Below are 15,699 nucleotides of genomic sequence, written 5' to 3'. Positions count from 1 at the left end.
AGAACTTATAAAAACAAAAGAATGGTTGATGTGTGTAACTCATTGTTACCTAAACACAACACCAACAGAATGAAAAAGATACTAAAGTGCTGTCGCCGGCCACTGCGTGACACTTGCTCACGACACCACTGTGGTGTCGCCGGCCGTTGACCGCTATTTCGTGCACGACACCAGTGTTGTGTCGCTGGAGAGTATAGTGTTAAAAAGCCTGTGTCGCCGGATATACTGGGTGGCCTGATAGAGGGCGAGGAGCTCTGCTCTAACCATTAAGCAGTGTTCTGGAAGCCGATTCCGAAAATGGTTGGTGCCAATGACGATGGCACATCCACTATCACGGTCGGTCATAGTGACAGCACCTTTGTGTACACTGATGGCTCTAAGTTGTGTGCAAAGTTCAAGAAACTTACTATGACAGATCATATCCAGTGCAGTTACCTTAGGAAACAAATGAAATCCAAGATGAACATGGGCTGCCACGTGAAGCCAATGTGATGAACTTAAGCTGCCAGAGTAGGAGCCGAAAGTGAACTCTGGCAGGTAACAGACATGCCCCACACTGGCAGCCAAGGGTGTTATTTAAAAAGGAGGCAGGGGGCCAGGCATGCCAAACAAGCAGCATGCTTATCTGCTGACAAGAACATCACACCAATATGACAGTGGTACTTCGGCAGCTTCAGCATACATGGTCTCAACCGGGCTAGTGTAGAAGGTGCCAGTGACCAAACGAATTCCACGATGGTGGATTGTATCAAGATGGCGTAATATGGCTGCACATGCAGATACATAAACGAAACATCCATTGTCTAGTTTCGAAGGGATCGGTACAAACAAGGAGGGTGGTCCGATCCACTCCCTAGAAGTACCGCTTGGGACATGTTAGACACAGAAGAGAGGGTACAGCGTACAGCCAGGTAAGACATGTCGGAACCAAGAAGGTTTTCTATAAAGCACGAGTCCCAGGAATTTTGGAGTTTCAGTGAACGGAAGAACAATACGTCCATGATGTAAAGACGGTGGAAGAAACCCATGGTGCCATCAGAAATTCATATAAACGGTTTTATCAGTGGAATAGCAAAAGCCATTGTTGATACTCCACGAGTAAAGATGACAGACATCACTGAAGTCGCCATTCAAGGAGACAGGAGACAAGTCTGTGGAAAACTGAAACAGATCGGAAAGTCATTGACAAGGTTGAACCAATAGGTACCTTGAAAACAAAGTTTTTAAAAATCCTGAAGGAAACTGGGTAGCTGGCCTTGGAAGCCCCATGTGTATAGCTTACAGAGGATAGTCCTTCAACAGGTGTCATAGGCTTTCTCCAAATCACGAAACATGGCCACAGTCTGGTATTTCCGCAGAAAACCATTCATGACATGGGTTAAGAAAGTGACGAGATGGTCAACTGCAGAATGGTGCACTTGTAATCCACACTGTCCAGAGGTTAGTAGATTGTGAGACTCAAGCCACCATATCAGCTGGCCATGAATCTCACATTCCATTACCTTGCGAACACAGCTCGTGAGAGAAATGGGGCAGTAGCTAGAAGGAAGGTGTCTGTCCCTACCAGGCTTAGGTATGGGTATGACAGTAGTTTCACATCACAATCTGGGAAATACACTATCTGCCAAAATGCAATTGTACATATAAAGGAGAAGTGCTTGCTTGCAACAGAAAGGTGCTGTTACATCTACATGTGACCCAAGATCCAGCCCCGGGGGTGAAAGATAGGGCTGAAGTGAGCACATGATCTAGCTCCCTCATAGTAAAGGTGGCACTGTAACACTCATGATTCTGAGAAGAGAAGAGAAGGGTATCATCCAAGCTGCCTCCATTTGTTTCCAAGGGAGAAAAGCAGGGTGACAGTGGGTGGAGCTCAAAATCTCTGCAAAACAGCGGCTCAAGGTGTTGGATATAGCAATAGGGTCCACAATGACTTCATCAGGCCAGAAACTAAGGAATGGATCTTGGTCCCAGAGAGCTGTCAGATTGCCCTACATGACTGAAGAGGGAGAATGGCTCTGAGCACTATGGGACTTAACATCTATGGTCATCAGTCCCCTAGAACTTAGAACTACTTAAACCTAACCAACCTAAGGACAGCACACAACACCCAGCCATCATGAGGCAGAGAAAATCCCTGACCCCGCTGGGAATCGAACCCGGGAACCCGGGTGTGGGAAGCGAGAACGCTACCGCATGACCACGAGATGCGGGCGACGACTGAAGAGGGAGTGAAACTGTTGAAAGAACTAGTAAATGAAATACAGCTAGGTTTTTTGCTATTGTGAAGAACGTGACGACACTGTGCATGCAACCGTTTATAATGGATACAGTTCACCATTGCAGGATAACTGTTAAAAAAGTTGAGAGCACGTCTCTGTGTACGAATCACATCACAGCACGCCTCAGACCAGCAGGGGATTGCGACACAGCACAGTCAGCAGCAAGGGTAATGTTCGTGAGGTACTCTACCTATTCATCACAACTGGGGAAATGTTGCTCATCGAAGGTCGACAGGGAAGAGTAAAGCCTTAAGTCAGCCTTAGAAAACTGCAAATTGGGTTTACACACAAGTGGGGTAAAAAACTGGAAATTGGGTTTACACACAAGTGGGGTAAAAAACTGCAAATTGGGTTTACACAGAAGTGGGGTAGAAGTAAGCAAACTGATTGCACACAGGAAATGGTCCCACGAGTACATGTCAAAGGGAACGAACCACTCGAGATGATGGGCAAGCTGGGTAGTGCAGAACAAGAGATCCAAATGGGAATAGGTGTGCACGGAGTCTGAACATGGGTGCTCCAGTGTTAACACACATGAGGTTGAGTTGGCTGAGGTCAGCCATGAGGGCACCTACCGGATAGGTTCTAGAAGAGCCCCGAAGTGGATCGTGTGCATTAAAGTCACTGAGCAGCAAAATGGGGTGATGGAGTTGACCAATAAGCTGGAGGGAGTCTGCCTGGTGACACTGAATGACGCAGGGATGCAGAAGTTGCAAAGAGAAAAGATGATGCGAGGAAGAATGTAGACCGCAACAGTTTGCAGCAAGTGTTTAGTGAGATGATTTGGCTATGAATGTCATCCCACATCAGCAGCACATGACTCCCCATGACATGGAATGCCATGCTTTGGGAGGAAAGGTCAAGGTGGACCTTAAGGAAATGCAAGAAGTCAAAGTGGTCACAAGAATGCAATTTTGTTTCCTGGAGGCAAAAAACAACCAGACGCTGCAATTTTAAGGGCAGCCCCATTTCCTGGTAGCTGGATCTAATGTCATGAACATTCCACTGCAGACGAGTCATAAGGGGGATTGGGGATGAGGGAACAAATTAAAGGTAGTCACCTCGGCAGCTGTTGAGTATCAGTCTTTTGAAGACTCATTGCGACAGGACACAGAGGCTGGAAGTTCTTATTCCACGAGATCAGCAGAGGTGTCAGAATTCTCACTGGGTCAGCTTGCAAATTTCAGGGCAGAAAAATAGTATGCGGTGCACACCAGCAACATGGAGGTTGGCCACGTGAGGGTATCATGCAGTGACACCATTGAGAGGATCTACGAGTCGGGTAAGTAAAAGACTGTCTGCCTTTGATTTCTTCAAGCATTTGCAGTTGGCAGAAGACGTCTCAAATGTTTGTTGGCTGGAGGGACCACAGATTCTTCGCGGGATTATTCCTTTTGTTCTTTCCAGCCTGCTGGTTGTGCAGCAGGTGATAAGAGAGGTAAGTTTGGATTTCTCCCTCAGTCCTGACCACCAAGTATAAACAGAGTATAAACAACACGATGTGAAGAATTCAGTGTTCGGTGGGCCTCGACATGAACAGGATAGCTGTGGAATGGCAAAGCTGTAAACAGTTGTTGGGCTTGAAAATCACAACTGGTCTCCAGAGGCAAAGTCCCATTGCGTAAACAAGAGCAGGATTTCACGGTGCCTGGAACTGCATCAATATCTTTCTGAATAATAAGTGGATTAACTGTAGCAAAGGACTGACCACCTTCGGTACATGGTACTATGAGGAACCGAGGTGCAGCTGGGAGAGTCTTGGAATCTTTAGCCTCATTCCATTTACATTTAATAGACAGACTGAGAATGTGGTTGGCTCATTGTGAAAAACTCCCCTATGATTGGCAGTGTCTCTGATGGCACACTCCTTCCAACTGGTGGGGGAGGGGGGGCATCAGACGGGGGGGGGGGCATCAGACGGGGGCGGGGGGGGGGGGTGCTCACCCGCCTTAGGACCAGCCTTTGAGAGTGCAAAAGGGAGGAACAGGAAATAAAGAGGAACTTCAAAACACCAAAGTGGAAGAAGGGTGAGGGTGGGGGGGGGGGGGGGGGGGGGGGGAAGAAGAGAAGAAAAACCACATGAGTGACTGTTCTGATGTCAGGCTACTAAAACTTCAGAATACATTCCCAAAAACATTCAAGACATGTTCCCCAAAGGAGAGGAAAAGTATAGCAGGAGAATAAACATGCAGCACAGATAGGAAAAAGAACAGCAGGAGAATAAACATGCAGCACAGATAGGAAAAAGGTGCTGCAAAGGCTGGTGCCCCATAGTAGCAAAGGACGAATTTACAAAAGAGTGGTGAGCCCCCTCCCTAGAGGGGAATCCACATGGTACAGACTGTGAAGCAGTCATTAACGTGAAGCACAGTGTTGGGTGGCATGTTCAGCAACTGCGTGGGCGAGCTGTCTCTGTCACAATTTGGCAGTGGCCGTTCACACTGACAGACAGATTATTAGTTATCATGATCACAAGAATGCTGCAGAGTGGTTGCAGCTATGTTGGTAGATTACATGGCTGTCTTTACATCTGGCCTTGCCTTTGGCAGGCTGGGACATGCCAGTGACCAAACTGGAGTAGGTAGTAGTGGGACATTGTATGAGGCAGATCTTTCATACAGGTCTATTGCCGGGATATGAGCCATGAGGCATGTGATTGGAAGCAGGAGTGGAGTAGGGATGGACAAGGATATTGTGTAGTTCACGTGGGCAGCATAATATCACCTCCTCCTCAATTTTTCTGGTTTTCTTTTTCCATAAGCAAGGTTTATCTTATACTAGCATTCATTTTATTATTATTTTATTATTTTTCACTGCTCTATTTTAACATTAATCCTTTCGCTGGTATGGATGTGCTGTGGCTTTTGTTGAGGCTGTACAGCACGGCAAATGCTGGTGCCTGTGCTAAGAAATGGTGTTCCAGCCAATATGAAATACTTATCACCCGATTTTTTTTTTATACTATTAGACGAAAAAAATTGACTTTTACAGATCTTACAGGCTGATTCCTTCACTCAATAAAGTACATATCTTTTTCTTTTACATCATACTTATTGCACTGCATCAAATTAAGTAAAACATTGCAAAAAATTTTAAAGAGTTCGCAAAGGAGAAAACACATTGCATAAACTTTGTGTATGGTTGATTTTAGCTCGTACATCACAATGAACTAAATGTAGATAAGATATCGAAATTTTATTTACAAATGAGAGCAGAAAAATGTCTCATTTCGTTTTCAAGTTATTGGGTTTTATATCCGAAAAACAGTCATCTGCAATGAGCTCATTTGTGTCTTTGTGCTTGCGAATCATGTGGTCATAAAAATCATCATATCTTGCAAACAATTCAAGATATCGCGCCCCATGGCCTATTCTGATGCGAGTTTCATATAGTATACTGTACAATTCTTCATTGTTAACATAATACTGTATCTTTATTTACCCTGGTTTTAATGGTACAATTAACTTCTCTTCATCATTAATTTTTAAAACATCAAAACGTTTTACTCATCTATAATCCAAAGGTGTGTTGCATTTAACTTTAGCAGAAACCACTTCAGAAAGTATTTTAGAACACTTTTCTCGAGAAAAATAAAAACAATTGTCTTCTTCTTTACCCGCAATTACGCATTTAACTTTTCATGAAGAAGATCACGATTTACTGCAGTATCCATTTAATATAAATTAAGGTCTCGGAAAAAAATTAGGAACATGTTGCTCGCGTTATCAAAGCTTGCACAAGACGGACAAAGCTGATTGACTCCGAGCAGAAAAAAGGATTTGGAAGGAGAGAGCCAGTCGCTTGTTTTACGACTCTTCTGTTTTGGACCTCCACCAGAGCATATCTGTGATTGTCGACACACACCGGAGAGCGTCCGAATGTACAACAATGTAATGGAATATTCGATCTTTCACTGGCGTATTTGGTATCTGTTGACATTCACCGGTGAAAGTCGACATTCTCCAATTTCGGTCATTCACGGTAACATACACACACCAACAGCAGCAAAAGGGCTAAAAATTAAATATTACTTCAATAAAAAAAGGAAGCTGCAATGAAAAAGAAATTCCCGTTCCCAGTAGTCTATGGATCATCTCCTACATTTTGCTGGCCTAGACGGCAATTTATTACCTTTTAAAATGTGTGTATTTTGTGCATTTTTTAATCAGTTCCCACATCATAAACAATAAATGCATTATTACAGTTTCCCCGTCATATTTACCTGCCCATGTTGCTTTATCAGGCACCAATACAAAATGTCTATGAATAGTATTTGGCTTAAATAATATATTTTTAAAAGACATTTCTGGGCGAAGCAGTTCACGAGGTATTTGAAGTGGTTTCACCACAGTAATTGGTACTTGAAATAATGGTCCCTTGCTGGTGCAGCTGATGTCATATGCCTTCAAACTGGAAAACAGAGAGAAAGACCTATTAGCAACCTATGGTGCCACTAAATTAAGGTAATTTAGTAAGAGGGAAGTTATTACCTTGTGAAGAAAACACCATCCGGCAGGCCAGTAGGATCTATTTTCACACTGAAAGTTCGTGCCATATACATTAAGTCCAAGTGTGATGGAAACTGCACCCAAGGCTCACTGCATGTCACTGCAAACTTGATACGGAAGTCAATTTTGTCATTGTGATCTGAAATTTAAATGCATAGTTGGAGGAGAATTACTATACATCTGTGTATACTACAACTATATTTACAATTTCAATATTAGCAAAAAAATTTTATTTGGGGAAAAAAAGGAAGAATATAGTCTTTTACGTCAGAGTGAATTACTGACTTGTTGCACCCACATGAACACTGCTTAAAACACATATGGAGACTTTCAGACTGCACTGAGCTACAGAATGTCAACACTAAAAAATGTTAAAATATACCCAGTAATTAAATGTTTTATTGATTTGAAAAGTGGTTGATACTGTGAGTTCTGCAGCCCGAAGGTCAGTCAACCAGCAGATAATAGGCAACAAACTAGTGGCCACACCAAGAAGGAAGCAATTGTGAGCATTAATGGCAGCTACAGATACAAGTATTCCAGTAAGAAACAGGTGTACTGCATCTTTTACCCTTAAATAATATTCTATTATTAACACAGCAGCTGTTAATCAATCTCAACTTGTAATCTCTCCAGCAGAATTGCCAAACTTATTTTTTAAACAAATTTCTGGTTTAAGTAACTACAGGACAAACTCAGTTGCCAGAATGCATTTTAGTTCTATTACTGACACGCCTTCAGCAAAAGTTTTAAGTAGTTTACAGATGAAAATGTTCACAATTATAACACGATGAAAGTGAAGAAAAAATAAATCACATTTCTTCATCAACACTAAGCACAAAGAAAATAAAAAAACTTTCATCATATTACACCATACACATGGCTATAGACTGTATTATATGCATCATAAAAAGCTTCAAATATGCATGAAATATGTCGAAATATGCAAGATCAAATAAGGGGAAAAATACATGGTAGTTACTGCATGCATTATATCTCATAGTTGAACCTGTGCATGTCAATAACGAGGAAGAGCACCAGCCTTGCAAAAAATCGGTACATTTCGAACACTGATATTTTCTGAATACTTTCTGGTAGAGATTACGAAAGGGGATTTTCTGGGATTATGTTATAAGAATTTGCAAAACGGGACGCATACCATGTTTCAAGAATTGTTCCTTCTTTGCCATTGTTGTCGGTAACAAGTAGATGCGATGAGAGTGAGTTGTAGTGAAACAATCAATATGTACATGACCAACTTCCGAGATATATAGCATGCAGAGGGGCACGCTCAAACACTCCGTAATATTTTATTTTAAAACAACATAGAATCATGAATTTTTTGAACAGCATTAACTTTTAATTAATACTGTTGGACTAAAGCAACATTTACAATTTATTTTACATTTTTCTACTATTGTAAACATAAACAACCAAGTACTGTTCCAAATGTTCGGTAGTAAGATTGTGTCTTCGATCATGCAAAACATTTTTATGAGCGGAAAAGGACTGTTCTACATCAATTAAGGTAACTGAGCAGTACTTGAACTTAGGTGTTATGTTGGCACTTCACCTGCCCCATTAATAAAACTATCAATTTGGCACGTGGGTTCAAAGCCTGGGTTATCATTTTAAATGTTTTCAAACTTTTCTTTAGGTTTTCTTGGGAATACCTCTGGTAACGAGTTGTTCACTAGAATAATTTTATTCTTTAACTGAACAGATTCATTCAACACCAAACCTTGAGTTTCGAGCTTTTTAACACTTGCAGGTACATGGTAAAAATGAGTGCTAATCACAGAAATGTCTATGATACCAGAATCATTAAAAGCTTCCTTGCATTGGCAAACTGTCAAAGCCTCTGCACTATCAAAGTCGTTTATCGTGCCTCTAATGGCCTCGAAATATTCACTGTAAAGCAACACAGCTTCAACCCGTGTACCTCAATGAGTTACCACTGGTTAGTTTTTAGTTAAAACATACAATAACCGGTGAGAAGGAGCCAAATATGCAAACGCATATTCAATATGCAATCACACATAATATGTGTCACTACGTATCACCAATGAAACCAACCAGTTCTAAAATAATACAAGCCATTGCAGCATGTTTGCTTGGCTTACTGTATCATACAGATTAATTTAGGAAATGCCTTAGCTGTAAGTTATTTCCTAAATTAATGTGTATGATACAGTAAATTGAGCAAACATGCTGCCAACATGTTCAATGGTTTATGTCAATTCAACCATTACATGTCATCTGGCTGGAAAATTCAGTGGGAAAAATCAATTTATAAATATTGATTTATGACAGCTAAATCACATTCATGGTAAATGAATATGAACTCACATCCACACAAACTCACAGCTAATACAATTTCTTACCAATCAACGATACTCATGACACTTCATAATCTAATTCCCTCAGCATCACCCGAGTTAACTCTACTACATTCCATTATCCATTATTCCTTTGATATATGTTTATTTAACTTGTTTATGTATATAATAATGTAAGTTAGAGCATGTTTATGGCCCAGCCGTAGGAATATTTATTTAATTTCAAGTTATTTAAATGTAAATCCAGTATTTTGAATGTGTTTCATTATGTTTGTGAATGTGCGTTGGCTTGAACACATGGCAGGAGTGCTCTAGCCAATCACAGCGCTCATGAATGGGGAGACTGGATGGAAGTGGGAGGACAGTATGGGAGAGGACAGGGGTCCGGGACAGTACAGCGCGACGGATGCACAGTCGCAGCAGAGACTTGGGAGAGTGTGGAGCGGTTTGTGCGTGGTCACGGCAGATAGAAATACTTTGGAATGCTCACTTGTGCACTTGCGAGATTTCCGCGGCTTCTACAGTGAAGACGTACTGTAGGTTTAGAAGTGAATATCTTGCGAGCTATGTTGGTGTTCATAACTAATTACGTGCAGTAGGAATCTATTGTTTCCCTGTTATTCAACTTCTATTTTATTTAATTTCTGGACGATCAACACCAATAAGTGTTTGCAGAAATGTACCGCATTCTTAAAAGTACTTCTACTATCGTACTCATCATTTAAAGTCATTAAGAGAGTACCTGCAGATTTTATTTAACTGCAATCTTTCATTCATAAATTTCTACATTACATTCGCAATTGCCAAGTGATAGGAACGTATGACCATTCAATTTATGTGTACAATATTCATATTGTATACTGTAGACTCAGCAGTATTTGGCTTGTAATGGGGCAACTACGCATCCCAGCCCCTACACAACGAAACTAGCCAAAACTTTTAATATTTCAACTCTGAGCCAGAGGGTATGCAGTTGAAGGCCATCACACCACATCATTTATTAACTGAAAGCCCGCAGTCTGTGGAAAAGAATGAATGTCCAGGAGCAGGGACCACTCTCCAGGACATCACAATGGCACATTATGACCTCATATTAAAATAAAATTTAAAAAAAAAAAGAAAAGAAAATGTAGTAGATCTTGTTCTGGCGTGATCACAATCGCTGGAACGAAGATGCGGAACGCAAGACCAAAGAAGGCGGTGAGTAAACGATAGCCAATGGTACGAAGAATTGGACCACACCATGCCAGGTGCGCCCCCTGCAACAAGTGCATATAAACCCCGCTCCTACTAGCCCTGGCGGCATAGATCGGCACCGGATCGCAGACAGTTATCAGTGACATGTCAACTTCAAGGAACTTTGCGTATAGCAAGAACTTTACTGTTTTCATGTCACCTCTCGCTAGCGACATTTGACGTATCTCCAGAGTTTAGTATTGTCAAATGCTCTTTAGAAATAAAACTAATGTTATTTGTTTGAAATTGTTGTATAGCATTCCTAGAATGCTGCATCCCATATGCACCCTATTAGCGACGAGTGGGCAAGACCCCACAGATGCCATTCAAACATACCAATTTATGAATGGATAATAGAAGCAAAGGGAACAAACAGAGTCGTCTTGTTGAAACTTGCACTTAAATGTTTTATACAGGAAGAATACACAAAAAGAAACATAATGTCAATATTTCAGCTCCTCAGAAACAACAAGAGTTTCTTTAAAAAAAGACTGAAAACTGCAAAACACATAGTGGCTGGAGAAATGTATGCTCGTGCCATAGCTACAGCATGTGCAACACAGCGGGCACATACCTTGGTTGATCAAACATAGGTAAACAGATATAGCACAAAGCAATCTTAATTTGTAAAGCGAATTTCATTTTCCGTTGATAGTTTCTCTTATAAGTATTCACAGTTATCGTTCACTCGAATTTGCAACTGATTTAATGACCATAATAATTAGCAGTGGTTGCTACTAGCATCAGTCTTTGTGGAGCGTCCAGAGTTTTGTGGTAATTTGGTCCAATTAATTTTTTCAACCATGCAAAGATGATTTCTATCCTTCTACGACCTCGCTAAATAGATTCAGAAAATTATATGGAAAAGGAAGTTGCAAAATTGTGAAAGTTTACGTCGGTGTACATGTAGAGGAGATATCATTACCGGGTAATACTAAAGAGATATGTATAGCTATTGTGAAGATGAAGCATCTCACTTTCCCTAAAACACTGTGCATAAAGCCAACTAGTCAGGTTTTGTGCAAGACCTGCATGCAAACCGCACTTTATCATTTGAAATGAGGAGGGGGGGGGGGGGTCAGACACTTATAACTCAATGAATGCTATGACACACGCGTATTCTATAATGTTAGTGACAAGTTATCAGTGGATTATTGTTTCCATAGCATTACATCTGTCCTTGGGAGAGGTGGGGCATATGTTTATTTCCGAAAATCTTGAATTTTCAATCTACTCTTATCATTTCCTCAAAACAATTCATTGCATTTGTTGGACTCTTACTCTGGACATAACACCTCTGTCTTTAGAAGGACAATGAAAAGACTTAATATTCATTCTACCCAAGACTTAATATTCATTCCACCTGGAACTAATAGCATGATTCTGCCTCTTGATAATATTTTTTTCAAAAGTGTACTTTACTTTTCAAGAAATCCATGGACATTGTAATTTCTGATAGTTCTTTACTATTTCAGGTTCATCAAGAGCACAGTATTGTTACACTTCAGGCATTTCTGCAATCTCAATTTGCATAATCACAGTTTATGAATTTGACGAAACATGTCTGGTACGCAGCACAATATGCAGAACAATGATTAGTACCACTTGTTACTGCATTCCAGTTCTGTACAAATAAAACCAGTAATTACTGTTAAGTGCCTGAATGTGTTCATTTTTCTTTTATCAGGTGTGCCTGGTGCAAGGAAAACATTTGTTTTTGTCATCCAAAAGACATTCCGAATTTTTGTGACAACTACAAGGAAGAAACAAGGAACTGTTTCCTCATTAGTAAAGTATAAATTATTCAAAAATTATCATTATAACTGTACCACATGAATTATAGCACTTAATGTCACGAAATTAAAGACCTGACTGATGGAAGTCACCTATAACATACATCATAAACTGTCTCGATTTTCTTTCCTTCGTTTGTCAATTGGGTAACAATTACACCCGCAACAGCTTAGCTGTCAATATGAACTGCTGGTTCCTCTCATGATTTGAGACATTTTTGGCATTGTTTAAGTGCTTAAAATTTGCATGTGTACACTTTTCATTTTGTGCTATGTAGTACTACAGTCTCGTCACAGATGCATCTGTTTATTCGGTGATGTGTGTGGCAGGCAGGAAGGCCTGTACAAATTGCTGTTATAAGCAGTTCATCATGTGGAGAAACTGAGTAGCTTTAACACTTTTTCTAAAATAATTGCAGAGCAACTTAGCAGCTAAAATTTTGGCAGCGCATTTCTTTTGGTGCATTCTTCTGGCGTGAAAAATGTCAGAGTAGCTTTTGACATTTCTGACTGGACCATTTCCTAGTGAGAATGAACAAGTGAAACCTATTTTAGATGGATAATATATCAATGAAAATGATCAACTTTTAAAATATAATGTCATTGGATGAACAAAAAAATCTAAGTGAGGGTAGGGGAAATAGAGAAGTCAGAAAATTAAAGCTATAGAAAATTAACTCCATCTGGGTGGCAAGAACAAAGGACATGTTGTAATGCCAGCTCTCACCTGCAGAGTTCTGAGAAACTGGTGTCTGGGGGAAGAATCCAGATAGCACATGTGAAATAAGCACCAAGGTCATGACTGTCATGTTGTAGAGCATACTCTGCAACAGGTTATTGTCTGTTGTCAGTATACACCCTCTGGCTATGCATATTCATCCTAACTGACAACTTGGTACAAGGCCACATAGTGTTTACATAACAGCTGGTATACAATGTATAGTTTCCAGGTTGCTCTCCCATTGATAGTATATGTTTTACCAGTTACATGGCAGGAGTAAGTCATGGTAGGAGGGTGCATGGGCAAGCTGTGGGGACAGTCAGATGGGTAGGAGCCATAGTGTACAGAAAAGGGTACAGAAGGAGCACCCACTTCCCTACTTATGCTCATCTTATGAGCATATAATATCAATGAGCCACCTGTGAAATGACACATCGTATACCAGCTGTTATGTGAACACTGTTCGGCCTTGTAAATCACCTAGACGACCACCAAGTTATCAGTTAGGACGAATAGGCATAGCAAGAGGATGTATACTAGCAACACGCAATAACCTGTTGTACAGTTTACTCTGCAACATGACAGTCATGATCTTGGTGTGTATTTCACCATATGTGCCACCTGGATTCTTCCCCCAGAGACCAAAGCTGATTTCATTTACGAGGGCTATCCACAAAGTACATTACGTTTTGGAATTAAAATAAATAAAGTATTGGAAATTTTTTTTTATTATATACAGATGAAAGCCACACTTAAATACTACTTTTCTACATAGTTGCCACTTAAATTAAGGCACTTATCGTAGCGATGGACGAGCTTGTAAATTCCTTCATCGTAAAATTCGGCCACCTGGGCCTTCAACCACATGGTTACCTCTTCTTGAAGCTGTGCGTCATCAAAACGCTGCATAGCCAACCACTTCTTCACTGCTGGGAATAAGTGGAAGTCGTTCGGTGCCAGGTCGGGGGGACTGTACGGCGGATGAGGAAACAACTCCCGCTTGAAAGATTCAAGAACTTCACGAGTGGCATTTGCCGTGTGGGCCCGGGCGTTGTCGTGAATCAGCAAGATCTTTGAGCCCAACTTTCCCCTGCGCTTGTTTTGTATTGCTCTTCTGAGGTTGTGCAGAGTTTGGCAATACTTTATTGTAGTGCCTCTTTCCAGGAAATCCACAAAAATCACACCTTTTCTGTCCCCAAAGAGGTAACCACGTGGTTGAAGGTGCAGGCGCCCGAATTTTACGATGAAGGAATTTCCCAGCTCGTCCATCGCTACGATAAATGCCTTAATTAAATGGCAACTATGTAGAAAAGTAGTATTTAAGTGTGGCTTTCATCTGTATATAATAAAAAAAATTTCCAATACTTTATTTATTTTTAATTCCAAAATGTATTGTACTTTGTGGATAGCCCTCGTACATTCTGATAGTGAAAAACTGTTAATACCACAGGACTTGCTATCAGTAAAGAGAGAACAGTAGTTTTATCCCACACTAGCAGTAAGAGGTATACAGGGTGAGTCACCTAATGTTACTGCTGGATATATTTCGTAAACTACATCAAATACTGACGAACCGATTCCACAGACCGAACGTGAGGAGAGTGGCTAGTGTAATTGTTTAATACAAACCATACAAAAATGCACGGAAGTATGTTTCTTAACACAAACGTACGTTTCTCTAAATGGAACCACGTTAGTTTTGTTAGTACATCTGAACATATAAACAAATACGTAATCAGTGCCGTTTGTTGCATAGTAAAATGTTAATTACATCCGGGGATATTGTAACCTAAAGTTGACGCTTGAAACCTCGGACGTTCAGTTGCGTGTTGTAACAAACACGGGCCACGGTCGGCGAGCAGCATCTGCAGGGACATGTTTACGATGACGACCGTGTTTACGAGTGTGGCTGTAGTGCACTGTTGTGGTTTGGTCTAGCTGTCGCAGTGTCCGCATGTAGCGCTTGCTGCTATTGTTATTCTGCATTCGTCTCCGCACGCAGACCAACTGTAGTACACCGTGTTACCAGACGTCTGTGATAGTGTAGTGTTGTAGGAATTGTGACCATGGTGTATTCAAACTCTGAAAAGGCGGAGATGATACTCATCTATGGAGAGTGTTGACGAAATGCAGCTGAAGCCTGCAGGGTGTATGCAGAACTGTACCCGGACAGAGAGCATCCAACATGCCGCACATTGCAAAACATCTACCGCCAACTGTATGCAACAGGTATGGTCGTAGCACACAAACGGGCCCGTAACAGGCCCGTCACAGGAGAAGCAGGTGCAGTTGGTGTGTTAGCTGCTGTTGCCATGAACCCACACATGAGTACACAGGACACTGTGAAAGCCGGTGGACTGAGTCAAAGTAGTGTCATGCGCATACTTCACCCGTTTCATGTGTCGCTACATCAGCAATTACATGGTGATGACTTTAATCATCGAGTGCAATTCTGACAATGGGCATTAACAGAGAATGCGTTGCAGTTCTACCTGTTTACCGATGAAGCGGGTTTCACAAACCATGGGGCAGTGAATCTACGGAACATGCATTAATGGTCCGTGGACAATCCTCGCTGGCTCAGACAGGTAGAGCGACAGCGACCGTGGACTGTAAATGTATGGTGCAGAATCATTGGCGACCACCTCATTGGTCCCCACTTCATTGCAGGGACCATAACAGCTGCAACATACATCGCGTTTCTACAGAATGATCTGCCAACGTTGCTCGAAAATGTCCCACTGGAAACGTGTCGACGTATGTGGTATCAGCATGATGGTGCACCTGCACATTCCGCAATTAACACTAGGCTCACCCTTG

General features: G+C 41.3%; 1 protein-coding gene across 1 annotated transcript in view; it reads right to left on the bottom strand.

The window, feature by feature from the left end:
- The window catches only part of LOC126253474 (tripeptidyl-peptidase 2), a 310,223-nt gene that overhangs the window by 111,477 nt on the left and 183,047 nt on the right, over nucleotides 1–15,699 (bottom strand). Inside the window, exons 12-13 of the mRNA XM_049954832.1 lie at nucleotides 6,773–6,929; nucleotides 6,505–6,692 (exon numbers count right to left, since the gene is read on the bottom strand). Of these exons, the coding sequence (XP_049810789.1) occupies nucleotides 6,505–6,692; nucleotides 6,773–6,929 (345 nt within the window). The remainder of the gene's footprint in view (nucleotides 1–6,504; nucleotides 6,693–6,772; nucleotides 6,930–15,699) is intronic.

This window comes from Schistocerca nitens, chromosome 4, assembly GCF_023898315.1.
Source record: "Schistocerca nitens isolate TAMUIC-IGC-003100 chromosome 4, iqSchNite1.1, whole genome shotgun sequence".
NCBI lineage: Eukaryota > Metazoa > Arthropoda > Insecta > Orthoptera > Acrididae > Schistocerca > Schistocerca nitens.
The sequence above is the reverse complement of the archived record's forward strand: the minus strand, read 5'-3'. Positions and strand labels throughout refer to the sequence as shown.